Below are 25,534 nucleotides of genomic sequence, written 5' to 3'. Positions count from 1 at the left end.
ACTTCTTAAGCCCCGGTGGCGTCTAGGGCAGGTCTGGGTTCGCAGCAGAACCTGTGGAGGAAGGTGGATTTGCAGACACTTCCATCCCGGGGACCCCCTGCTGCCCGGCCACCCACAGGGCCGCCCAGGCTGCATGTGCCGGCTTCTGCAGGGGCCAGGGGTGGAGGGCTCAGGACGCCGTCCTCCACTGCACCCAGGGGCCAGGAGAGGGGTGCAGCAGGAAGAGGAGGGTCCACTCTGGGAGTCCGATACAGCAAGGGACACGCCCTCTTCCGGGGTGGGGGGACTCGCTCCCTCTCGATGGGGGGGGGGTCCTCTCTGGGCATCGCTGACCATTAGAATGTCCTTTGTTCCACTTGGTAGGAATCTGTCGCCCTGTGACTCGCACTCATCGGAATTCAGTTTTTTTTTTTTTTAAAGATTCATTTACTTATTTGAAAAGCAGAGAGAGAGAAAGAGGGAGGGAGGGAGAGAGAGAATGCATCTGCTGGTTCACTCCCCAGTGGCCACACAGCCAGGGCTGGACCAGGCCAAATCCAGGAGCCAGGAGCTCCATCCTCGTCTCCCACGTGGGTGGCGGGGGCCTGAGCACTCGGGCCATCATCAGCTGCCACCCCAGGCACCTCAGGAAGGAGCTGGACTTGGAGTGGAGAAGCCAGGAATCGAACAGGCACTCCAAGACGCCGGCACGGCGAGCAGGGGCTTCAGCCCTGGGAAACAGACAGCAACCTCGTGGCACGCGGCACGCGCTCTGTGCACGCACGAGTCTGCCTGCATTTAGTCTGCAAGCAGCCTTAGAACACAGACACCCTTCACTGTGCCCTCTACAAGATGGGTGACAGTGCTCAGAGAGGCAGCCACGTGCCCAGCGTGGCACAGCTCAGGAAGTCCGAGTCCTGGCTCTGAACACCCACGGTGCCACGCTGGCTCCTGCCAGGGTAATCTTCAGTGACAGCTGTCACCACCCTGTCCCGCCTTCCTTTCTCCCATGTCAACGTTCTGGTTCTGTCTGTGTGGGATTGAGGAACGGGCACGTGGTCCATTTGGGTGCCAGGGACACAGGGCAGGCTGCTGGGTGACACTGGCAAAGCTTTTCTCACGCGAGAAAGAAAGTGTGAGGAGGTCCCCCCCGCTCCCACCCTCTTCCTGCCTCCAGTTGGGGACAGCGAGCGGCATGGCGCTGTCCTGTGACCAGGAAGACAGGACCAGAGCTGGCGGAGACGTGGGCCAGGCAGCCCGGACTCGCCGAGCTCCTGCCCTGGAGTCACGCCCACCCGCTGTCCTCAGGGTGGACAGCGTCCGACAGAGCGCACCAGGAATGCTGGGGGCCTGGGCTCAGTGGCACTAGGGTGGGGCCAGGGGGTCTGCATTCCTAACAAGGGCCCCGTGGGATCGGGATGCTGCAGGTCTGGGGGCCTGAGAACCCCCGCTTTAGAGCTGCCCACAGCCAGCACGGCCCAGCCCCCCTCCCCTCCTGGTCAGGCGCCAGCTGGGGTGGGGGGGCTGTGATGTAGCTCCACGCGGCGCTGTCCCAGGTACCAGGGCTGGGAGGAGGGAAGGCCGCGCTCCCTGTCTGTGGCCCCTTGGGGGCGCCCTGTGCTCAGCGGGTCCTTGGGGGAGCCACAGTATCTGGCCCAAAATTAACACAGGGCTGGCAGGCCCCCGCCCAATCATACCCCATCTCCACCTCCGTGGCTGCCGTGGCAACTTCAAGGCCGGCAGCCCCAGGGCAGGCGGGGGCGCGGGATGGTGGGGTCCTGGGGGGTGAGAAGCAGGCAGGGATGGCGCAGATGCTGAGGGCGGGAGGCAGGAGGGGAGCCCCCCCAAGCCCCGTCCCGCGGACGCAACACACGAAGCATCGGTCATTGTCACCCAACCCTGCAACCTTAGCACTTCTGTGTTATGTTTACTGCAGAGGAAAACCGTCCCACCACAGTGGGAAAGGCAAGGCAGGAGCCTCGTGGTGAGGCCGCGACAGTGGGCTGTGTGCCTCTGATCACCGGCTGAAGTCGCCGGCGTGGGCCTTTCCCCACCAGCTAAGACCCCTGCGTCCTGCAGCTCAGGCTCTGGCTCCCGGCTGCAGCTTCTCAGTGTGGCCGCTGGGGGGCAGCAGTGAGGGCTCAGCATCTGGGTCCCTGCCACTCACAAGGGAGACCCAGACTCCCCAGCTCCAGAGCCGGCCTGGCCCGGCCTGGCCCGGCCTGGCCCGGCCCAGCCCAGCCCGGCCCAGCCCAGCCCAGCTCCAGCCTCTGGGCCAGTGAACCAGTGGATGGGACTGTGACCCAAGTAAACAAAGAAAAAATTAAGTAAACATAAAAAGCATTTTATCTTATTTGAAAGGGAGAGTGAGGGAGGGAGGGAGGGAGGGAGGTCTTCCATCCACTGGCTCACTCCCCAAAAGGCTGCATCAGCCGGGGCTGGGCCAGGCCAAAGCCAGGAGCCAGGAGCTCCATCCAGTCCTCCCACAAGGGTGCAGGGGCCCAAGCACTAGGACCAACATCCCCTCCCCCTCCCTGCTGCCTTCCCAGGCCACAGCAGGGAGCTGGATCAGAAGTGGAGCAGCCCGGACTTGAACCGGAGCCCACACGGGATGGTGGCACCGCAGGCAGTGGCCTAGCCACTGTGCCACAGCACTGGCCCCGGAGTAAGCCTTTTTAAGCTGATGGTACTGAGAGTGTAGAATAATCCAAGTACGGCGCTCACAGGCAGAGCCGTGTGGGAGGCCGACAGCCCCGGGGAGTGCGTGAGCCGCTAACTGGCGAGCTGAGCGGTTCTAACAGCCGGGTTGGGCCCCGTGTGCACTCGCTCCTGCCCGGCTCGCCACGAGCTCCCTGCCCCACGAGAGGCCCACCACCCTCCTCAGAAGCCCAGCCGTGCGGCTGCCTCATCGCGCAACTGAAGCTCCAGAACCATGAGCCAGGCAAGTCTCCCTCCGTGGGCGGCTCATCTGGGCGATTTCACTGTAGTGGCAAAAAGCCGACCAACACGGTGGGCCTGGGAGGAGGGAGCCCCGTGCCCTGGAACAGGAGACCACGTGGCCATGGAGGAGGCGGGGCAGCCTGGGGCCGCGGCCTGGAGGAGGGAGCCTGTCACGGCCTGACTCCCGGCTCCGACGTGGATGCATTTGGACGTCACTGTGGAGGCGGCGATTACAGCTAAATGGGCTCTAAGGGTGGGCCTGAAGCCGCCACCACCTGTGCCCTTAAAAGGAGACCAACCCCAGGGCTGCCCACGCCCGGAGAGCAGCCCGGGTGAGGACACGCAACGGCCGCCTGCAGACCGGGGAGAGGCCTCCGAGGACGCAGACCTGGGACGTAGATCGCTGGGGTTTGTTATAGGAACCCGAGCAGGTTAGAACAGGGGGAGCAGGAACTTGACCCATCCGCGCGCAGTGTGACCTGGGGGCCAGCGGCACCCGCAGCGCCAGGGGCTCCTGAGACGCGCGGGGGCAGGCCCTGCCCCAGCCCCCGGGAGCCGGACTCTGCCTGCACTGGTGCACCCCCCATGGCCGCTGTCCCGCCCCCGGCCCCTGCCGGACACAGAGAGCAGAGTCTGCAGTAGGTTTCAGAGGTTTTATTTCACAAACGGTTGGGACTTGTTCCTCATAGACATGTTACAGACACGGCAGAAACGCGCCCGGCTGCACTGCGCCGACGGCGACAGCGGGGCCCCTGCTCACGCCGAGCGCACGCACACACGTACAACCAGCTCCGGCACACAGCAAGCGGGAAGACGGCATTTTTCATAGAGAAAAGGCAGGCGGACGGCGGGCTGAGCGAGCCCGGCCCAAGGGCCCGGCAGGTGCTCTCCGCCCACCCCCTGCGAGCTGCCCTTCGGCCTCGCGCCCCCACCTTGCTGTAAACGCAGGGCAGGTGGGGGGGGGGGGCTGAGGCCGCCGGGACCGCAGATGGAGGGGCGGCCTGCTGACAGGGGCTTCTCCTTTGTAGTCTTGTTTCTGTCTTCCGAAGAAAAATGGCTCCGACTGCGAAACGTTCGTGCCGACGGAAATGGCCAGGCCGGCTGTGGGCGAGGCCGCCCCTCCTGCTCCCGGGCCTGGGTGACAGCTCTAGGAGCTTGGGGGCTGTAACTTATTTTTCAATTATTTGAAAGGCGGAGTGACAGAGAGGGAGGGAGGGAGAGACGGGGTGGGAACGAGGGCTTCCTTCCAGGGGCTCACTCTCCCCAATGGCTGCCAACGGCCAGGGCCGTGCCGGGCCAAAGCCAGGAGCCCGCAACTCCCTCTGGGTCTCCCACAAGGGTGGCAGGGACCCGAGCACTCGGGCTACCTCCTGCTGCTGCCCGGGCACCTTAGCAGGGAGCCGGCTGGGAAGCGGGCAGCTGGGACTCGAACTGGCGCCCCGACTCGGGGTGCAGGTGTCATAGGCAGGAGCTTAGCTCACTGCACCATGCCAGCCCCGGGCAAACCCTGGGAGTTCCAGAAAGGAGCCCCCTGGGAGCCAGCCCCGGCGGCTCAGGACTCCTGAAGACCCCGTGGCGGCCTCGACGCGGCTTGTCACAGGCTGCGCCACTCCAGCCCCGAGACGTCGCGGGGAGGGTGGGGGTGCACACGCTTTTCCCCTCCGACCTTCGGCACTCGACATCAGGGCCTAGAGAGCGCCACCTGCCCATCACCCAGAGTCGGGGACGCAATGAAGCGGAGAGGCCTCCAGGCAGAGCTGCTCCAGGCGCGTCTTTGACCTTGAAAGTGCTTCGTCAGGGAGCTCGCACGCACGGGGAGCCGGCGTGGAGAGGGGGACAGGCGGGCCAGCCCGGCGGGGGACACCGGCTGAGTCATAGCTCCTGCAGAGCCATCTACAGCCGGGGCGTTCACGTCACCAGGCAAACTCCTGGCTTCGGCAGAGCTTTCGCGAAGTGATGGAAGCCAGAGACACGGCGCTCCCGGAGCCGTGGGGAGGGGAGCCGCGGGCAGGAGCCAGCCACACAAACAGGAACTGCGGTCCTGCCAGGGTCCCCCTCTCGCGCTGCCCAGGCGCCGCCGTGGGTTTCACAACCAGACAGAGCCGCGAACCTCAGTGAGGAATGCGCCCAGGAATCCGGTCCTCCCACCCCTGAAAAATAGGTCACCCAACGCCTGCCCGCCCGGGGAGGCTGCGCGCTCGGTCGGCTTCCCAAAGACCAGCCACAGAGCAGCCTTCTCCGCCGTCTCAGCCGGCTCGGCGGACCCGGGGGAGACCAGGAGCCCCGAGAACGTGGGCGGCAAAGCACAGCACTTGCAGGGCAGCCGCAGAGGGAGCAGAGAGGATCCCGATCCTCGGTCCTCGATGGGACCAAACGTCGTGGCCACACAGCGCGCGGGGTCCCGGGGCTCTGCTGAGCCAGCACTGCTGGGTGCAGGACCGGCCTGCTTGGGGCACCGCGCCAGCGCCTGCCAGGGCGCTTGGGCCTCTCCCGCCCCGGCCGTTTGACCAGCAAACATCGAGCCCAGTTTTCTCCGGGGCAGGGAAGGACCGCGGCTTTTGTTTTTAAATAAGTCCGTTCGCTCCATTCCTGAAGCTCAATCTGTGTCTCCTCCCGCTGCCCCTGCGGCCCTGGACGCCTCGCTGGGGGAGCTGTGTGGGCCTCCCCCTCCGTCCACCACCAAGAGAGCACTCGGCAGCGAGCTCTGAGAGACGGGTCGGGGTCCCCGAGGGAGACCGCCGGCGGGACGGGGCACCAGTCCTGCAGCCAAGACCCGAGGCCCAAGACGACACCTCACCAGGGACCACAGAGGGACGAGACGTCGGACTCCACTCACAGGGCTCCTGACCGTCCAGATTCCCACCCACACCCACCCAGCGCTGTAAAGTAACAAGCAGAACCCCGAAGTCCTGTGCAGGACGTGCCCCAGCGCCTGGTGCTGGACTTCACTGCCTGACCGCAAAGATCCGGAAGGCCTTGCCGTCCCCAGGCGCGCTCAGGCTGAAAGAGAAGGGAGAGTGTGTTACCGAGGGACCGGGGCCGCGGTAGGGATGGGGGCGGGGGGTCAGGAGCACAGCCAAGGCCCAGGGTCCTCCCACGGCAGGGGGCCGTTGGCTGGCGAGCCTCAGCGGGGCAGGTCAGGGTGCCGAGGCTACGTCTCACCGCGGCACCAGCCCTGGCCCGTGAGAGTCGGGCTCACCGCCCAAGGCTTCCACCAGCCCGCTCTGTGCCACCTGTCTTGTCCCGCACCAACGCGGCTCACTCAACAGGCTGAGCGTCAGGGCTCGGCACCGGCCGGCTGGGCGAGCGCTCTGCCGCTCACCTTCCTTGGTGTACAGGTGAGCAGTGAGAGGCAGCAGGCAGCGGTGACCCACTGCTGGGGGCAGGAAGCGCTTGGCACCAAGGAAGCAGGTGCTGCAGCCGGCCAAGGGCGGTGCCCCAGGGCCGCCCCCTCTCACGTGCACGACCCCTGGTTCTAAAGCCCGCGTGGGACTGGACAACCGCCTCTGCCACCCAGGCCGAGAGGATTTCGGTCACCCGCAGGGTGTCCCCCGGCCCCCTGCTCTCTGTGCTGGAAACTTCACGGAGAGCCACGCAGGAGGCGGCCCCATGTGCGGCAGTCGGGGCTGGAACGTGTGCCAGTGCCACCTCCTTTGTGCGGCTCGGGGAGGTCGTGGCACAGGGACGGCCCACGTGGGACCCGCCCACCCCTCGGGAGCCTGCCGTGGCCGCAGTCGCCGTGGCTGGGATCTCCCTTCTCCGGCGACTCACGGCGCCCGGCGCCCTTAGGCCCCCGCTGGCTTCGAGCAGGGCTCTCCGCCTTAACGCTGGGCTGCAGGGGGCTGGGCGCACACCCCAGAGATGCCTTCCTGGACACAGCCCGCAGAGGCGCTCTCCCAGGCGGGACCCATCTCTGTTTTCCTAATGCTCACTGCTACGGCATAAATGCTCCAAGTTGTGATTGAACCCAGTTTCTCTTTTTTTTTTTCCACTTGAATTACACTCTGGCATTGCATCTGAAAACCATTGCCTGACTCAAGGCTGTGAGTATTTAAGTTTGCTGTCCCGTGAGGTTTTTCTACTTGTTGTTGGTCAGGACAGACCAACAGGGCTTCCATCCGCTCGGTCACTCCCCAAAAACCCGCACTGGCCCCTGGCTGGGAGCTCACCCCAGGCCCCCCACGTGGGTGGCGGGGACCCGGGACTGCAGCCACTCCCGCTGCCTCCCGGGGCCTGCGCGGACGGCGGCTGGACTCAGGGCACATGCGTGTCTTCGCTGCTGGGCTGGCGTGTCCGGCTCTCACACACAGGCCTACAGTCCACGTGGAGTCCACGCTTGCAGCCGCCGTGAGGCAGAGGCCCCGGCTCCAAGTTCTGCTTGCCCATGTCTGGCTGTCCCGGCGCCACTGTGGGGACCCTACTCCGCCCGCTGACCGTGGACTCCGGCTGAAACCCCCGGCTGTCAGCGTGATGGGTGCTTTCCTGACCCACGTGTCTACGCCCAAGCCAGCACCATCGGTCCTGGCTGCGGCGGTGAGCGTGTGGAGCTGGGAAGCACACACACGCCGCCTGCCGAATGCCAGTGACGCTCTGCATTTGTGCCAGGTGCGTGGTACAAAGGGGCTCTGGGGGCCGGCGCTGTGGTGTAGCGGGTAAAGCTGCCGCCTGCAGTACCGGCATCCCACATGGGCGCTGGTTCAAGTCCCGGCTGCTCCACTTCCCATCCAGCTCTCTGCTGTGGCCTGGGAAAGCAGTAGAAGATGGCCCAAGTGCTTGGGCCCCTGCACACACATGGGAGACCTGGAGGAGGCTCCTGGCTTCAGATCAGCCCAGCTCCAGCCATTGCAGCCATCTGGGGAGTGAACCAGTAGATGGAAGACCTCCACCCTCTCTCTCTCTGCCTCCCCTCCTCTAACTATCAAAACTTCCCGTCTGAGCACAGGCAGCCCGGGGAAAGCTGAGCAGTGGCAGTGCTGGCCCAATGGACAGACGGCGGCTGCCAGACCGCACATCGCAGAGCCGACGCCCAGGGAGCACTCCCGGGGACTCGGGGTCCAGGCTCCATGCTGGCCCCGGGGAAGGGCATCCAGAGACTCAGGCTGACCGTTTCTGGGCAGTGTGTTGGCTGCACAGCGCGGCGGACGAGCACAGCTCCGGCGGGACTTGTTACCACGACCCCCTCAGGGCTGGGGTCTGAGACCCCGAATTGGAGGCTCCCGCACTAGGCAGGCAGCCCGGGCACACGCACAAGCCTCGGCCGTGTGGAATCCCTGGTTGTTTGTCGGCCTCCCCCATGGCAGCTTTGTGCACTTGGCTACCCCGGGGTTGAACTTTCGAAGCGTGTATCAGATGGGAGCACTCCCAGAGAGCGGCTGTGAAGAGAAGCCAAGAGCCAGCAGGCGGCCGGACGCAGGCCAGCGGCTCCTGGCGGGCCAGGAGGCGGCGGACAGCGGCTGCCTGGGGCTGAGACGACCTGGCTGGCCTACTGCTCACTGGACAGCTCACACCCCAGGGCCCTGCCCCGTCCTCAGGGCGGCAGGAGCCCCAGGCTTCTGCAGCCCCCAGCTCTCTGCACAGTGGCCAGGCCCCGTGTCTGCAAGGTCTCGGGGCTTCACAGCCCACTGGACTCACCCTGGGCTGGAGACCCTGCAGGTGGGCAGTGGGTCCTCACACTCACAGCCCCCCGCAGCCAGGGGACAAGGGAGCCACTGGGGCTGTCGGCCAGACCAGACGTGTCTAGTATCTGTGTGTCTGTGTGTGTGCATCTGTGTGTGCACGTGTGTGCCTATACCTGTGTATCTGTGTACACCTGTGTCTGTGTACACGTGTGTATTATCTGTCTCTGTGTGTTTCTGTGTGCACGTGTATCTGTGTGTATCTGCGTGTGTGCATGTGTGCATGTGCCTGTGTATCTGCGTGTGTGCACGTGTGTCTGTATGTATCTGCGTGTGTGCACATGTGTCTGTGTGTATCTGCGTGTGTGCACGTGTATCTGTGTGTATCTGCGTGTGTGCATGTGTGTCTGTGTGTATCTGCGTGTGTGCACGTGTCTGTGTGTATCTGTGTGTGTCCATGTGTGTCTGTGTGTATCTGCGTGTGTCTGTGTGACTGTATCTATGTGCGTGTATGTGTGTGTGCATGAGGCTGTTTTGTTTAAAGGATTCAACCCCGCCCCAGCATCTCCCACTCTACCAGTCTTCCAGGAAACTCAAGGCCCGGTGGACACAGGTCAGTCTCAGCAGCAGGAGCCCGGCTGGGAAGTCCATGCCTCTGGGCCCAGTCCACGCATCTGCCTGCTGTGTTCCTACAGGAGCCCTCCCCGGGACACCGCGGAGAGGCGGCGAGCCCGCCCGGGGCCGGGGGCAGCGACTGGCAGGGGCTCCTCAGCTGAGGCAGCCGCAGGTCCCGCCTGGGTCCCAGGGTGGCCCACGCGGGCTGCACGAGGGTCGTCCTGCCTGGGTCCCAGGGTGGCCCACGCGGGCGGCACGAGGGTCGTCCTGCCTGGGTCCCAGGGTGGCCCACGCGGGCTGCGCGGGCGGCACGAGGGTCGTCCTGCCCGGAGCCCAGCCCGGGGCTGCTGGGCCTCCTCAGCTGACTGTGAAGCCCACGGCACCTCTGACGGTAGCGCAGTTTCAGAGGACGGTGCCACACGCCTGCGCCGACGCCTGTGCGTGCTGCGAGCCCCTGGGGGCGGCGAGCGGCTGCAAGAGCAGGCACTGTGCGGGGCTCTGGTTCTCCACTCTGGAAACGTCTAAAGCCAGGAACCGGCGCTAAGCCTGCAGGCCCGCCCCGGCCCCTCCTCGGGAGGTCTGCGCCCCACGGCAGTGGCTTGTCCGGGTAGAAGGAGTCGGGGTGCTGCTTCCAGGAGCTGATCTCGGGGCAGGTGGCCTGGGTTCATGTCCCGGCTGTTCCCCCGTCACCTGGGTGACCGCACAAGGGACCCAACCTCTCTGTGCGGCCCCCTCCTAATGGACAAAGCGGGGCCACTGGGCTGGGGGCGGGGCTAGCTGGGCGAGCGTGCAGAGAGGCTGAGAAACGCTGGTTATGGGCAGGACCCCGGAGCCCAGGAGCAGCCTGGCGTGGCGGCCGGTGCGGAGCCCACGAGCTCTGAGGATCACTGCCCCACACTTGCCGCCTCCCAGGATCTCTGCACACGCACGGAGACGTCCAGTCACCCACGCCTTCAGACTCCCGGAGTGGCCCCTGCCACGGGCAGCCACCAAGCACCCGGGAGGGGCTTGTCCGAGGAAAACAGACCAAGTCAGAGTTCGTCCCGAACAAACTAGGAAAGAGCGTGGAAGTCTCACTAACCGCTTCTCTGTTTCAAATGATGACATCATGGATGTGTCGGGTTAAAGAACACGAATTCTAAGTCTCTCTGCTGTCTCTCTTCTCCTCAGCCACCAGGAACTGGCGAAGCCTGCGTGTGGCACACAGGATACACCTGCTGGCTTCCCAGCCACGGCCACAGCCCCGCGGTGGTGCCTCTCGAAGGAGCCGCCCGTAAGCGACGCGTGAGCTCACCCTGGGACAGCCGTGCGCCCCCACACAGCTCTGCACACAGCCACGTGCGGACACCAGGAGGTCCAGGAGCTGTCACCGCGGCGTGTGTCCCAGCTGCCTGGAAGCCTCTCTAAAACCAGTCCCGGCACCGGTGTTGCGGTGCAGCAGGTAACGCCGCCGCCTGTGACACCAGCGTCCCATGTGGGCTCCGGTTCATGTCCCGGCTGCTCCACTTCCGATCCAGCTCCCGCTAACGCACCAGGGACAGCAGCAGGGGATGGCGCAAGTGCCTGGGCCCTGCACCACGTGGGAGGCCCACATGCAGCTCCTGGCTCTGGGGTTTGCCTGACCCCGCCCTGGCCGCGCAGCCACCTGACGAGTGAACCAGCAGATGAAAGATCTCTCCCTCTAACTCTGCCCTTCAAATGGATAGATCTTAGCGCACACACACAAAACAAACACAAAACCCCGTTCCCGCGTCGGACAACACCCGAGCTGGCACTCATCCACTTCCCAGCTCACCCGAGAGCACGCAGACAGCCTTCAGCTTCCTCTGCTGTCCATCAGGTGGGGGTGGGGGAGTGCACCAGCGCGCCCCCCCCACCACCACAGGGCTGTCGGGAGGCTGCGTGGTGCGTGTCTGACCGAGGGGCTGGAGCCGTCCGCGGGCAGTCAGCTCTCACATCTCCCACGGGGCCGTCGCTGACACTGCAGGGTCCCGGCCTCCGCGGGGGACAGGGCCGGCCTCTGCGTGCACGCCTGGTTCCCAGCGGGGAAACTTCCCAGCGCCCTGCTTTGCACAGTGAGCACGGAGGTCCCGTGGAACAGGGGAGCAGGGGCTGTGACCACGCCGGCCCCGTCGCTCCCAGCTCCTGCGCTGCCCTCCTTGACGTCGCCCCCCCCGCATCCTGGTGCCGCGTCATCCACCCCCGCTCAGGGACGCTGTGGAGAGGCAGCAAGCCCCCCGGGGAGGAGGGCCAGCAACTGGCAGGTGCTCCTGAGCCGGGGCCTTGCACGCCCAGCCCTGCTGGTCCCAGCTCGCGGCCCCAACACGGCCAGGAGGGCCTGGCACGCCCGGGAAGCAGCAGCGACGCTCGGGTCGCCTCCCCGGAGCCCAGCCCCAGGGACCCCAACTCTCCTCACTTCATTTTGTGAAATACGCAGGATTTTCTAGGGGACAAAGCCTCAGAACTTGCTAGAGGGCGAGTCCCACCAGGCAGAGACCCCAGGGAACTGATCACCGCTGGGTCCTGGCACCTAGCCCATCACGAGTGCACCTGGAAGGAACCGCGTGGCTGGAGGGTTGGGACAGAGCTCAGGAGCCACACCACGGCCACAAAGACCACCCACTGCCCCTACTCCCGCCCTGTCACACATGGATCCATCGGAGCCTCACACGGGCCCCTGTGTCAGAGGAGGGGCCCAGGCCCGTCCCCGGCGACCCAGCCAGCAACAGGGAAGCAGGGTCCTGATGCCGCCCAGCCCTGCCTGCGTGTGGGGCTCGAGGGCTCACGGCCCCCTGGGTGGTCTCGGAAGGCCCGCAATGCATGCACAGTGCTCGGGCCCTGCCAGCCACATCAGTCACCCAGGGTGTGGGCCCCGTGCCCACCACTCAGCACCTGCACCCTGGGCTCACAACAGCGGCCGTCACTCCCGAGTTGCTGAGCCACTCCCAGCGCTTCCAACCCTGCAGGTCGGGCGTGGTGCCCGAGAAAGGGCTACCCCAGTGAGCTGCCCAGGCCATGGGGCCTGTGGCCCTACTGCCCCCCAGGTAATGGTTGCTATGAGCGCCCCCTACAGGCGACCGAGGGGCGGCACCACCATGGGGTGTTTTGAGATCACTGCGACCTCTCGGCACAGGGCAGGGCCAGGCCACCTGCACTGGCGAGATGCGTCCTGCGAGGGGGCCCTCGTGCAGCCTGCGGGGGTCTGGACCCAAGGAGGACGTGAGGGACACAGTCCACAGAGGGACGACACACGAGAGGGGAGGGGTCTTGGGAGCGGCCGCCTGCCCACCCCCGGGAGGACACTGGTTCTGCTGTCTGAGCTGCCGGCTGTGGCAGCTGTCGGGGTCGCCGAGCAGACCCGGATGTGCCCCCGACGGACAGACGGGCCGTGCCTCAGGAAGGGCCGGCGCCTGCTCAGAGCCTGTGATGCTCCCGACAGGCAACGCAGCACTGCAACGCGGGCCCCTGGACGCCGGGGCCTGTGACGCCCGTGAGCGTGAGCGTGCAGACCAGAAAGCAGGCTAGGCCCCGACTAGGCCTGGGCCCTCTCTGAGGAACATTCTAGAAGGGCATACCCAGGCCGGCGCCGCGGCTCAATAGGCCAATCCTCCGCCTGCGGGGCCGGAAGATCTGCCCCCACCCCCAGTGGGAGAAGCCTGCGCACCCCTGTGCTGCGCCCCACGCGGCCAGCAGGGGCGGCCTCCACGCACTCTGCAGTGACGCCACTCAGTACTGGCCGCCGGCCCACAGCAGCCCGAGGGCAGGCGCGACAACTGTCCCCATTCCCCAGACGAGCACGCGACGCTCAGAGCCCCCGTGTGAGCAGCCCGGGAAGCCGCCCTACCTCTCCGACTGCACCCCGTTCCTGAGCGAGCCCGCGTAGCTCTTCTTCTTGTCGACCGGCATCACGTCCACGTAACCCCCGAGCTCATCGACGACGGCCCCCGCGTGCACGGCCGCCCTGCAGATGCCCGAACTCTGCAAACAGAGGGGCCGCGGTCAGTGTGGGCGCCCGGGCCCCGAGTGCGCCGCGGCCGCCGGGGAGGGCCCTCCTGTCACCCTGCATGGCGGGGAGCCGAGGACACGGCCGCCCGCAGCACGGCCTTGTGAGAGCCCAGCGGAAAGAAGGGGCCGTCAGAGGAGGAGGTACTTTTCTCTGCAGGGAGGAGAGAATTCCACTTTGCTCCTGGCCCTGTTGTAAATGCTGCTGGAGTTTGTGGTCACAAAAGGCTTGCATAGCCTCGGGTGGCCGCTGCCATCATACGTGAGAGTGTCAATTGCTAAATCAACAACAGGAGTCACTGTGCACGGACGCCCCACGCAGCACCTCTGTCCTCAGGGAGCTGCACTGTGAGAATTAACTGTGAAACTTCAGTTCTGTGTGAGTGAATGTGGGCAAACTGTTCACATCTCTACTTAGCAGAGCGCTGGTCTTCTGTGTACAAAGTCAACTGAAAATGAATCTTTGTTGTTGTTGTTGTTGTTGTTTTTTTTTTTTTTTTTTTTTTGACAGGCAGAGTGGACAGTGAGAGAGACAGACAGAGAGAAAGGTCTTCCTTTGCCGTTGGTTCACCCTCCAATGGCCGCCGCGGCCGGCGCGCTGCGGCCGGCGCACCGCGCTGATCCGATGGCAGGAGCCAGGAGCCAGGTGCTTCTCCTGGTCTCCCATGGGGTGCAGGGCCCAAGCACCTGGGCCATCCTCCACTGCACTCCCTGGCCACAGCAGAGGGTTGGCCTGGAAGAGGGGCAACCGGGACAGAATCCGGCGCCCCGACCGGGACTAGAACCCGGTGTGCCGGCGCCGCAAGGCGGAGGATTAGCCTAGTGAGCGCGGCGCCGGCCCGAAAATGAATCTTAACAGAGAATGGGACTGGGGAGGGCAGAGGGAGGAGGAGGAGGGGCAGGAGTGGGGGAGGAGGGGCGGGAGTGGGGGTGGGGGGCGGGAATGGTGGGAAAAAAAAATCACTGTATTCCTAACGTTGTACTTAGAAATTTCTATTCTTGGCCGGCGCCGCGGCTCACTAGGCTAATCCTCCACCTTGCGGCACCGGCACACCAGGTTCTAGTCCCGGTTGGGGCACCGGATTCTGTCCCGGTTGCCCCTCTTCCAGGCCAGCTCTCTGCTGTGGCCAGGGAGTGCAGTGGAGGATGGCCCAAGTGCTTGGGCCCTGCACCCCATGGGAGACCAGGATAAGTACCTGGCTCCTGCCATCGGATCAGCGCGGTGCGCCGTCCACGGCGGCCATTGGAGGGTGAACCAACAGCAAAGGAAGACCTTTCTCTCTGTCTCTCTCTCTCACTGTCCACTCTGCCTGTCAAAAAAAAAAAAAAAAAACATAAATAAAAGGTTTCTTTGGGGGAAAAAAAAAAACCGTAAACCTCACTGAGGTGGGGGTCCTGGGCTGGGGCGGGGCTGGCGGGGGGGAGCTGCAGCATTGATCTACCTGCAGCCACGGGGACCACCTCTCAGCCACGCCAGGGCCCCTTCCTGGAGCAAGCAAGACGGAGCCACAGAGAATCCTGGGAGGTTCCCGGGGCTGGGAAGAGAAGTGACGCCCTGGACATGGGCTGGGGGATGGGGCTGTGGGGCTGCCGGAACTGGGGGGGGGGGGCAACCAGGCCGCGGTTCAGAGGGGACAGGGGCGCAGATTTGCGTGACAAGAACCTGATGGAGACCCAGCTCCCCACTAGGTGAATGTACCCAACACATCGACCGTACTTTACCCCCGACACAGAGGGGCTGCCCCAAGGCCCAGGACCGACTGCTCGGCAGCGCCCCCTAGTGCCGCCCTCAGCCGTGTGGGGGCCCTGAGCGTTTCCAAGGCTGCAGACAGCGAGGGTCTCAGGACCCACAGCAAAAAAAAAAAAAAAGCTTTGTGTGCAACACGTTCACAGAGGTGGAATTAAAAGATGATTCCGGTGGGAAACATCCCGAAATTCTCGCACAGATTTTACATAACACACGTTTTCCACGCGCTTTCCCCCTCCTATGCTATGCGTGAATCTCAAAATTTTGTGCATCAAGATTAGCTTTTTATAAAAAGATAAGTTTTTTACCTGAGAGAGAGAGAGAGAGAGTCCCATTCCCGGTTCACTCCCCAAATGCCCACCACAGCTGGGGCCGGTCCAGGCCGAAACCGGGAGCTGGGACTCGATCCGGGTCTCCCATGTGGGTGGCAGGGACCCAACTACCAGCGTCATCGGTGCTGCCTCCCGGAGTTGGCAGCTGCCGGAAGCTGCAGTCGGGAGCGGGCGCTAACGCCGAAGCCTGGGATTTGGTGAGGGACACGGGCATCCTAGCCAGCACCTGACTTCTAGGCCAAATGGAGTCCCACAAACCTGCTCTTTAATTCCCTTTTCCATGAACTTTTTGAAGCCCCTGCGCTCTGAACCAGCCTTCGGATGGGACAGGCGACACCCACGTGGGAGCCGGGCTGCGTGGGCTCCGGGACCTGCCCGCGGGGTGTCTGTGTCTAGGCCTGCGCAGGAACAGCCCCACAAGCCACTGCCTCCTCACCGCCTGGCCTGGCCTGCCCTTCAAAACCCACGTTTTTCCGAGCAGGGGCTGCTGCCGGGCACGGGAAATCCACCTCTCCCTGAGAAGGGAACGTGGCCGCCGTTCCCTGGAACGTGCTGGAATCCACACACGCCCCGACCCCAGGCCGGAGCAAGGACTGCCGACTCACGGCGGGGCTGCGAGCCGGCGTTTCTGCCCTGCACCGACACACGTGTGCTCTTTAGCGGAGCAGCGCCGAGGACACGGCTCCCCGGGCCCCAGGCCCCGCTGTCTGGGAGCGCAACGGGCAGGGGTCCTTCCAGAGGAAGAGCCGCAAGTTTCCAATTCAAAGGTTAAAAAGCAATACTGGGGCTGGTGCTGTGGTATAGCTGGTAAAGCCGCTGCCTGCGGTGCTGGCATCCCATATGGCTGCCGGTTCGGGTCCCAGCTGCTCCACTTCCCATCCAGCTCTCTGCTGTGGCCTGGGAAAGCAGCGGAAAATGGCCCAAGTCCTTGGGTCCCTGCACCCACATGGGAGACCTGGAAGAAGCTCCTGGCTTGGGATCGGCGCAGCTCTGGCCATTGCGGCCAACTGGGGAGTGAAACAGTGGATGGGGGACCTCTCTCCCTCTCTCTCTGCCTCTCTTCTCTCTGTGTAACTCTGACTTTCAAATCAATAAATAAATCTTTAAAAAAAAAAAAAAAGCACTACGGGGAGCCGCTGTTGTGGTGCAGTGGGTAAAGCCACAGTCGCATCACCAGCGTCCCAGCTGAGTCCCGGCTGCTCCACTTCCGAGCCCGCTCCCTGCTAACACGCCTAGGAACGCAGCGAGAGGAGGGCCGAGTGGGAGACCCCGATGCAGTCCGGTGCTCCTGGCTTCAGCCTGCCCAGCCCTGACTGCTGCAGCCATCTGGGGAGTGAGCCAGCGGACGGAAGCTCTCTCTCCCGCTCCCTCCCTCCCGCCCTAACTCTGCCTCCCACCTCGGAGAGAAGCAGGGAGCCGTGCAGTTGGGAGGTCGGTTCAGAGGCGACCTGGCCGTGAGCGGTGCGGCGCTGGCTGTCCCAGCTGGCAGGCAGGGCTGGCGTCACTGCTGCCTCCCCAAGCACTGTGACTGCCTGACCATAAGGGAGGCCCCGGGCTGCCAGGGGGACCTGTCCCTGCAGTGTCGCCAACTCGCCACGGCCGACACCGATGACATCCGTGGCCTCCCATCTGTGTAGGACCCCTGGGGACCAGCGACACAGACATCAAGCCGCTGGTGGGGGTGTGCACAGCTCCCACCCTGGGTGACCGCCAGGCCACACCCACCTCTCTGACCACTGATGCTCAGTGAGTGTTCCCCGGCTCTGCCTGCCTTCCTCCCACACCCCGCCCGCCCCACACACGCGGGAAAGCCTCCAAGTGTCCACTTTCTTTCACGGGATGCGAACACCTCAACATTTACTGATGACTGGTACCCACGCTCGCTGCCTGTGGGACCAGTGCCAGCCCTCGGAGTCTGGCTTCTGAGAAGCAGGGCTCTGCACAGGTCACGATTCCACCTGGGCGGGTGCTACTCCAGCCTCCAGGGTGGGTGTTATCAGTGGACAGGCCACCAAGGTCAGGGAGGCCAGATGCCCTGTCCCAAGTCCCTCCGCGGGGAAATAAACAGCAGAGCCAGGCCTCTGGCCACACTCAGCACGGGGCAGTGGCAGGGAGGACCAAGGGCACGGCAGGTGCCCGCTTACAGCTAAGGAGTCAAGTGCCACTGCCCCCATCGCGGGCAAAGACAAGACCCCCAGAGGACCCCCAGCCCAGGGTCCTCAACAGCAAGTCCCAGACCAGCAGCGCCCCCCGCACCTGGGACCTGGTGAGCCGTGCCGGTTCCCTGGCTCCACCCCAGCCAGAAATGCCGGCAGCAGCCAGCAGAGGCACAGGTGTGAGAGCTGTGCCCAGCACCGCCGGGGGCAGGCAGCCCGGGGCTCAGAGAGGGAAGCCTCGTCAACCATCGGGCCAGGCCTGAGGCTGGGGGCTCCTGCCCCAGGCGCTGCCCTGTGGGCCCCGCCCTGTGGCTCCAGCCCAGCTCCCCACAAAGGGAGGGGGGCCTGCCAAGAATCGCAGCAATGGGCCCTCGGAGGTCTGGAGACAGCGCTCCCAAAATAAATCTCTCGGCTGCACAGACATTTTCCAAAAGCCAACAGCATTTCCCAGAACACGGAGTGACCTAGAAACCAGCGCAGGGTGGAGGCGGCTCCTCCTTGCCTCCTCCCCATCCTCTCCTGCCCCTCTCCTGCCCCTGCCCCCGCACAGCCAGCGGTGGGCCCAGCTGAGCCGGGCTTCCTTCCTCCAGGGAAACGGATCCCTCGAGGGGGTGAATTGTAAAGGCCGCTCTGTGTCCTCATCAAGCGTCCGTCTTGCTCTCCTTGCGCCCCGAGCCACCTTCTCTGTCTGCTTCACGTCTGTTGTGGGGCACGGACGCCAGGACTTCCCTACCTTCTTCAGACACCGCACCTCCGGGGCTGTTCCGCCCTGTTGGCCACGGTCACCCTTCAATCCCCATTTCTCAGCCGGTAACGCCGTCTGCAGCGTCTGCATAGTTTTGCCCACCGTTTTGTTTCGCTCGCAATCAGTCTCTGCACACAGGAAGGAGCTCGGGTCCAGCACGCAGCCTAACAAGGGACAACTCCTGCGTGAAGACCCTGGCCTTCAGAACCCGGTCTCAGCCCAACAGCTTGCAAGAAGGGAAAGCACTCGTTCAAAGAGAAGAGACACGGGGGTGGGGAGAGCTGTCACCAAGGTTGCTTCGACCTCAAAGGACAGGGGACCTCTGCCACGTCGGTGGGGGGAGGGAGTAAGACATCACCTGCAGAGGAGCGAGGGGCCAAGACTCGCTGAGAGGCTGAGAGGTAGGGTGGTCCCTGTAGCACAGAACCCCAGCCCTGAGCCTCGGCACAGAGGCCAGCAGGTTGGCCAGACCGCACAGCCTGCTGGCCAGACGGCTGGGCCCTCGTGCACCTGTGTGGGTCACTGCCTCCCCAGGTAGGTCCTGGACAGGTGGGCGCAGGGAGGGGCTTCACAAAGTCAGGCTCTGGCTTCCCTGCCAGAGTCACGGGGGTGGGGGGGGCGGGGGGCGGGGACTGCGGCAGCAGCCAGCGCTGTGGCCAAGCTGCCAGCGCGGGGCCACGCGCGCCTCTCCTGCCAGCTCTGTGCGTGCGCGGTCAGAAGCACAGCTGGTCCCCGGCTGGGCCCTGGCTTTCCGCAGTGTGTCCGACTGCGGAGCACCTGGCCAAGCTGAGCAGGTGCGGCCCCAAGGCCTCGCCCCCCCCCCCCACAACGCCTGGGGAACAGCAGCACCCGGCTGGGCAGCGGTGCCAACACCCCTGCGGACGGGGCCAGGAGTCCCGGCGGTGGACCTGCGCAGCCTTAGTTCAGGGCGCAGACCGGGGCCCTCGGGGTCTGGGGTCTGCACGTGATATGGCGGTGGGCACCAGAGACCACATACTCACGTCTGCATAGATGTTGGTCCCGATGACGCGTGCCGAGGAGGACGGCTCGTCTCTACAGCGCGCTGGGCACCGCACTCTGCAAGACAGAACGGCTGTGACGCGGCCGCCCCAGCCGGCGACACCAGACCTCGCTCCCTACAGTGGCGGTCACGCCTCCCCCGCCGCTGGGCAGCCTCACACCACGCACAGAGGGGCACGAGGGGGCGAGGGGCGGAGCCTAGAGGAGGCGGGGCGGAGAGGGGGCGGGGCGGAGAGGGGGCGGGGCTGAGGGGGCGGAGCCTAGAGGGGGCAGGACTGAGAGGGGCGGGGCCTAGAGGCGGACCAGAAAACCAACATGGTGGCCGGGAACCATGGGCCGGGCAAGCAGAGCCTGGAGGGTGGTGCCGGGGCCTGCGAGGACACCCTCTGCCCCTCTCTTTGGGTGCAGCTTCACACCACGAACGCCGCCAGTTTCTCTTGCTGGGTTTGCTGCAATTGTTTTCTGCTCCTCTTCAACGTTTGAGAAAAGCCGCGGCCGCTTGTGCAGGGCGCAGCGGCACCGGGGAGGGGCCCACAGGAAAGGAGCTGGCGCTTCTAGCCCCCTCTCCCTACCCAGGCTCCCTCGGGGGCGTCTCCTCGCCCGGATCTTGGGGGTCTCCGCCGATCGTCTCCCGAGAACCTGTGCGTCCCGAGGCCCAGGAGAGGGACCACGTGTGCTACAGCACCAGCCTGCACGGAGCTGTGCTGCCCTCCACACGCGGCACCCCCCCCCCCCACCGCATTTATAAATCTGCAACAGGGCCGAGCCTCAGCCACTGCAGGCCGGGGAAGCTTCGCTTTAGGATGGACCTTGGGTCCAGGGTGCTGCGGGGACACCGTTTATCCTCGGTAGTGATGCATCATTCCCACCGAGACCTGGGACACCAACCGCCACACCCTGCTCGAAGACGAGTCCCGGACGCCCTGCACACCTGGGCGGGTCTTGAGGGCAGGAGCCCACCCTGCCTGGAGACAAGGAGACCCCGTGGTGGGCAGGGTGAGGGTGGGAGGTGCATCTCGACTGCGGCGGTGGTGTTGGTCGCAACACACAGAACTGTGGCCTCGCGCTGAGCCGTCCCATCGCGTGCCTGGATAAAGCCGATCTTTCAAAACAGCTGCCTCTAACGCGATCAGACAAGATCGCAGCGAGGACAGACGACAAGGGCTCACTGGAGGGGGCCGAGGACAGGAGACAACGGCTCACTGGGAGGGGCTGAGGACAGCTGCTTCCTGGGTTTTCGACGCTGACCTCAGACAGGCACGCACTCAAGGTCATTCGTCTCGGCAGAGTCAGCCCAGCCTCCGGCCACTTTCCCCGTCACGTGGGCCAGGGCACACAGGGCTCACGCACTGGGGCTTTTGGTGGTGCGGGTGCTGGGGGCTGTCTTGACGCTGTCCCCGCTCGGTAACCCCAGCCGGCAGCCACGACCGGGACCAAGCACCAGCCGCCTGGGGAAGCGGCCTGGGCGCCCGGGCCTAGCACCCAAAACCTTTGACTTCCGGATGCCACCTAGCACGCGGCAGCTGCTTCTCCCAGCCCCAGGCACGAACACCAGACGTCGGCTCTAGAGGGGCAGGACCCCCGCCCCGGCCGGCTGCTTCTCCCCACACACCTCGGGCAGTGGGACATGGGCTTTTCAAATGGGCAGAGCTGAGCGACCGTGGTGTGGCAGTCCAGGTCCTGCACTGTGAAGAGAACACAGCGGTGGGCAAGGGTCAGGTCCCCAGCAAGCCTAGGCCTCAGGCTACCAGTCAGTGAAATGGGTTGCTGACTCTGGGCTGGTGGGGGGGGCTTGAACAGAGTTGGGGCCAGAACCCACCAGATACCCCATAGCTAGCTAAGGGCCACCCTGGAGTGAGACCACCCCCAAGGCCTGTGTGTGTCTGGACCGAGGGTGACTCTTGCGCAAGGTTGTTTGTTGGGTATAAACACAACACGTAAGGACAGGCCACAGGTTCGAGTCCCGGCTGCTCCACTGCCTACCCAGCTCCCTGCCAACGGCCTGGGAAAAGCAGCAGAGGCGGCCCCTGCCCCAACGTGGGAGACGGGGAAGAAGCTCCTGGCTCCAGCCCGGCCCAGCCCTGGCTGGGGAGTGAACCAGTGGGTGGAAGACCTCTCTGTCTCTCTCTCTGTAAACTCTGCCTTTCAAATAAATAAATAAATCCTTAAAAAAAAAAAAAAAAAAAAAAAAGACCGGGCTTAGAAGAACACTGGAGGGCAGAGAAGCACACGATGCTTCAAGGACCGACTCGGCCCCCAAATGCCACGCGGTTCCCCACCGAGAGTGTCACCGGCTGGCGCATGCCGTGTATGGCACAGGAGAAAGAAACCGGGGTGTCCGCCCACAGGTACCCGGCGGTTCCCCCGGCTGGCAGAACTCCCGCGAAGTCATTCTTTAAAACGTGTGTCTCTGTTTTTAAAGCCGGCTGGAACACGCAGGCATTATTTTGTGGTGTGCAAAGACAAGGCCACTAGTCACTCCAGTGACCTAACCCGAGACCCGCGCCGCAGCGGGGTGACCAGGGTCCCACAGTGGGGGTCGGCGGAGGGAGGATGCGGGGGCAGGGCCTCTCCCCGCGGCTTGCCCGTGGTCATGGCAGATAGTGGCTCAGCTTGGGCAACCGTCAGCCACCCGCTCCCGCTCCCGCTCCCGCTCCCCCTGCCCCGCATGTGCACCTGCTGGGCGCACTTCTCCCCACCCTTCTCTCGTCCCTGGCTCTAACCACTCAGCCACCCAGCTCCGCTTTCTGCCAAGCCCAGACTCGGGCCTCAGAATCCTTCTCCACACTACCAGGGAGGCCTCCCAGCCACCCAGCCCCGGGCGGCAGCATTTCTGAGACATCAGGTGGCAGCCCCAGGCCCGTGTCTTTGGTCCACCTACTGGGGCCAATTTCAGGCGTCTTCAGAGAGGAGATAAAGAAACGACACCCTCAGGAATCACAATTCTGAGAACAACGATGCTATGGGGCGTGAGAGTGCGCGCACGCCCGAGGGTTAGGGTCCCGAGGAGGTGGCCACTGACCTTTCACCTTGGACACCAGGAAGGAGCCGGAAGGCTTGTACTTGCTGGAAGAGAAAACGCCAGGTGATGCCAACCAACCGGGTGCAGGGTGCGTCCGCTCGGGGCTGCCCGCGCACGACACTTCCTGTTGTCTCCCATCTCACCCCAAATCTCTTAGAGTGTTCTAGAGCAGAGCTTAACCTTGCTGGTACCAAGGACTCCTCCAGCAGGCCAGTGGAGCCCTACTCAGAATAAAGATTTTTAAAACAATATCATCAGGGCCGGAGCTGTGGCACAGTGGGTAGCCGCACCTGCAGCGCCAGCATCCCATATGGGCGCTGGTTCAGGTCCTGGCTGCTCCACTTCTGATCGCACTCCCTGCTATGACCTGGGAAAGCAGCAGAAGATGGCTCGGTGCTGGGTCCCTGCACCCACATGGAAGACCCAGAAGAAGCTCCTGGCTTCGGGTGGGCACAGCTCAGGGTGCTGAGGCCAACTGGGGACTGAACCAGCAATGCAAGACCCCACCCCCACCCCGTGTGTGTGTGTGTAACTCTGACTTTCAAATAAATAAATCTTTTTTAAAAAATTGCAAAAGAAAAGGTTGCAAATGGAAATGTCTAAATTAGAAAATTCTCAAAAGCTATGCCAATCAATTGTAATACAAAAAACAACGTAAGTTCATTTTAAAATGTCACAAAGGAAATCAGCCACTATAAAACAGTCAAACAAATTCATGTCAAAGTTGCGGCTAGGAATCACCTAGCTTCCCCAGCGGGATCCAGACGGGATCTCTCACCCCTCACCCCCCACCCCGAAACCATGGCAGGGGCCGCAGGGTTCCAGCGAGGGCACCAGCCCCACCAGCCCGCTCTGAGGCCAGCATTCGTCATGGAAGGAGAGGTTACAGGCCAATCAGTAGTTGACAAGAATGAAACCCATCAGCTTTGCATCTCTGTTCACGGGCCCCAGAATCCTACCGCGTGAGGAAGCTCTGCTTTAGATGCAAAGCCAGCTGTGGGAGGGACCGAGGCCACGCAAGAGGCCAGCGCTGGCCACGCCCCAGCGTGACTGCCTGCACAGACATCCCATAGCCCGTTTGCGCTCTGCAGACCTCCTGCTGTTCTGTTTACCTGGCCCTGAGCAGAGCCCCAGCTGAGAGAGGACACGGCAGTACCCCATCACCTGCACCTGAGACCCTTCCAGGGCCCCGCCCCACCCTTACAGAATTCCCGCGTGGCCTCACAACTCCTTGTAACAGCCACAGGAGCGGTGGCACGGGCCGCCTCGGGACCCACCTCCTAACAGCCACAGGACACTTGTTCTCGGCCCCAGCCGGGAGTAGTTTCTGGGGGGAGTAGTGCAATCCCCCTTAGCCACAGAACAGCAAGCGGCCGGCACCTGGAGGTGCCGCCACGAGCAGGAACCGGAGGGGGCGGGTGCCCTGGGCGTGGAGGGAGGAGTCTTCTACACTTTCTTAGCCCTGTGGGAATGCTGCCCTTTCAACCACTAATGGCTCCCTGCACGTGGACCAGCCGGGGGACAGCCCTGAGCCTGGGCGTGGCCGCCCGGGGAGGCAGACGCGGCTGGAGGACACGGAAGCAGGTGTGTTGGATCTCCACGGGCAGATCAGACAGGAGCCCCCAGACCAGGCCCCTGCCCCCAGCCCGCCTCCAATGCCCAGGAAGCCCCGCCCACCCTGGCTGACAAATGCCATCTTGGGGATCAGCAAACACGGGTTGGGACCAGCATCTGGGGATTTGGCACAGACCCGGCTGGCTGAGCACCTCCACTCCCAGGACCCAGACCCCAAACGCTTGGAGGGGCCGATGGGGCAGCACCGCACTCCGTCCCAGCGATAGCGGCTCCGCGGCCCGGGGCGGCCTCCCCTGCCCCCGGCTCCCGCGTCTCCGCCTGGCTCCTCACTCCCCAGCAACCTCAGCGCCGGCTCAAGCCGGGACCCCGTTACCTCAGAGACTCCACGCCGTGCTTCTGCGACTTCACGAAGAACGGCTTCCTCCCGTTCCTGGTCACGTCCACCAGCCCGCCCGTGTCGTTGAGGACCCCGTGGTGGAGGGCGGCCCGGCATATGCTGGACGACTGCGGGGGAGGGGAGGCCCCACGTCCTCTGAGTCCTTCCTTATCAGGAAAGCCCCAGGCGTCTGTGCTCAGCCCACGCGCGCCAGGCCCCGGTGGGTGGGCGGGTGGGTGCACATACACACACACACACACACACACACACACACACACACGCCGGCCCATAACCGCCTCTTTGTTCCCTGGGTTGTTTGTCTTGAAAACCCCATCAGAGGCGCTTTAGGAAGTAGGCGGGGGACAAACAGCCCTTTCTGCCCACGCAGCCAGCCGTGCCGGCCAGGGGCCCAGCCCAGGCCCGGCGGCACCAGCTGGCGAGCCGGCGCGTGTGTGCAGGGAGCGGCACCGGCCATGCTGGGTGAGACGGGTAAACCTTGTCCCCAAAACCACCTGCCTCCCTTCAACACACAGCAGCCCCCACTCACACTTTCATAGAACAGAGACCCGAAGATCTTGGTCTTGTCGTGCAGGCAGCCGGCTGGGCAGTGGTACCTGCAGGGAGCAAACAGCGCAGCGGTCAGGGGACCCGGCGCTGGCGCCTCCCGGCGGCTTCCAGGTCACCGCAAACGGGCAAGGTCAATGGCGGCGCTTCCTCGGCTCGGTTCCCGAGCAAGCCACGGCCGAGCCAGGCCCACACCGAAGCTCATGGCCGCAACACAGTGCCCACCCACTATCTTCACCTGCCTAACTGGAGGGCACGTGAGGACACAGGCGACTTGGAGCAAGGACGGGGGGCCTCAGACGCACCCCAAGCCCATCACGTCACAAGGCTGAGTACAGAGGAACAGCCACCTCCTAGGGATCAAATCGCATGGATTTTTTTTTTTTTTAACAGAGTAAAACCCAGGCAAGATGTGCCGGTCATGAAAGAAGTAATACCCTAACCCCACAGGACACCTCAGAAACCCACAGCCACTACCCCCTGTTTCCAGGGTAGAGCACACAGCACGGCCTGGGCACAGCTCTCCCCACACCGACCACTGTGCCCGTCTCCCGTCACCAACGTGGTCGTCGGCTGCCCCCCGCCGGCTGTGCAGGGCGCTGGGTGTGGCTACGGCAGGAGCAGAGCCTGGGCCGCCCTAGTCTCCTTCCCGACGCTCCTGCCCAGGTGTGTGCCAAGCGCAAATCCCAGTATACAAAACGGGAGCTGTCATCTAACGAGTGCTCTGCGGAGCCCAAGTCAGCCCGGGAAGAGCCAAGGCCAGGATCAGGACGACAAGGTGACACGCTTTTCCCATCGCAAACCCTGCTCGTGCCCCGCGGCAGACGCTCTCCCGAGCACACGGGC

General features: G+C 64.2%; 1 protein-coding gene across 2 annotated transcripts in view; it reads right to left on the bottom strand.

The window, feature by feature from the left end:
* Window positions 1-3,558: 3,558 nt before the first annotated feature.
* The window catches only part of CRISPLD2 (cysteine rich secretory protein LCCL domain containing 2), a 49,144-nt gene continuing 27,168 nt past the window's right edge, over window positions 3,559-25,534 (bottom strand). For both annotated transcript variants that reach the window (XM_070061855.1, XM_070061856.1), the window contains 7 exons: window positions 24,672-24,738; window positions 24,122-24,252; window positions 22,174-22,217; window positions 20,764-20,836; window positions 19,133-19,208; window positions 12,994-13,127; window positions 3,559-5,919 (listed from right to left, as the gene is read on the bottom strand). In XM_070061855.1, coding sequence (XP_069917956.1) covers window positions 5,865-5,919; window positions 12,994-13,127; window positions 19,133-19,208; window positions 20,764-20,836; window positions 22,174-22,217; window positions 24,122-24,252; window positions 24,672-24,738 — 580 coding nt within the window. In that variant the 3' untranslated portion in view covers window positions 3,559-5,864. The remainder of the gene's footprint in view (window positions 5,920-12,993; window positions 13,128-19,132; window positions 19,209-20,763; window positions 20,837-22,173; window positions 22,218-24,121; window positions 24,253-24,671; window positions 24,739-25,534) is intronic.

This window comes from Oryctolagus cuniculus, chromosome 18, assembly GCF_964237555.1.
Source record: "Oryctolagus cuniculus chromosome 18, mOryCun1.1, whole genome shotgun sequence".
Lineage (NCBI taxonomy): Eukaryota > Metazoa > Chordata > Mammalia > Lagomorpha > Leporidae > Oryctolagus > Oryctolagus cuniculus.
The sequence above is the reverse complement of the archived record's forward strand: the minus strand, read 5'-3'. Positions and strand labels throughout refer to the sequence as shown.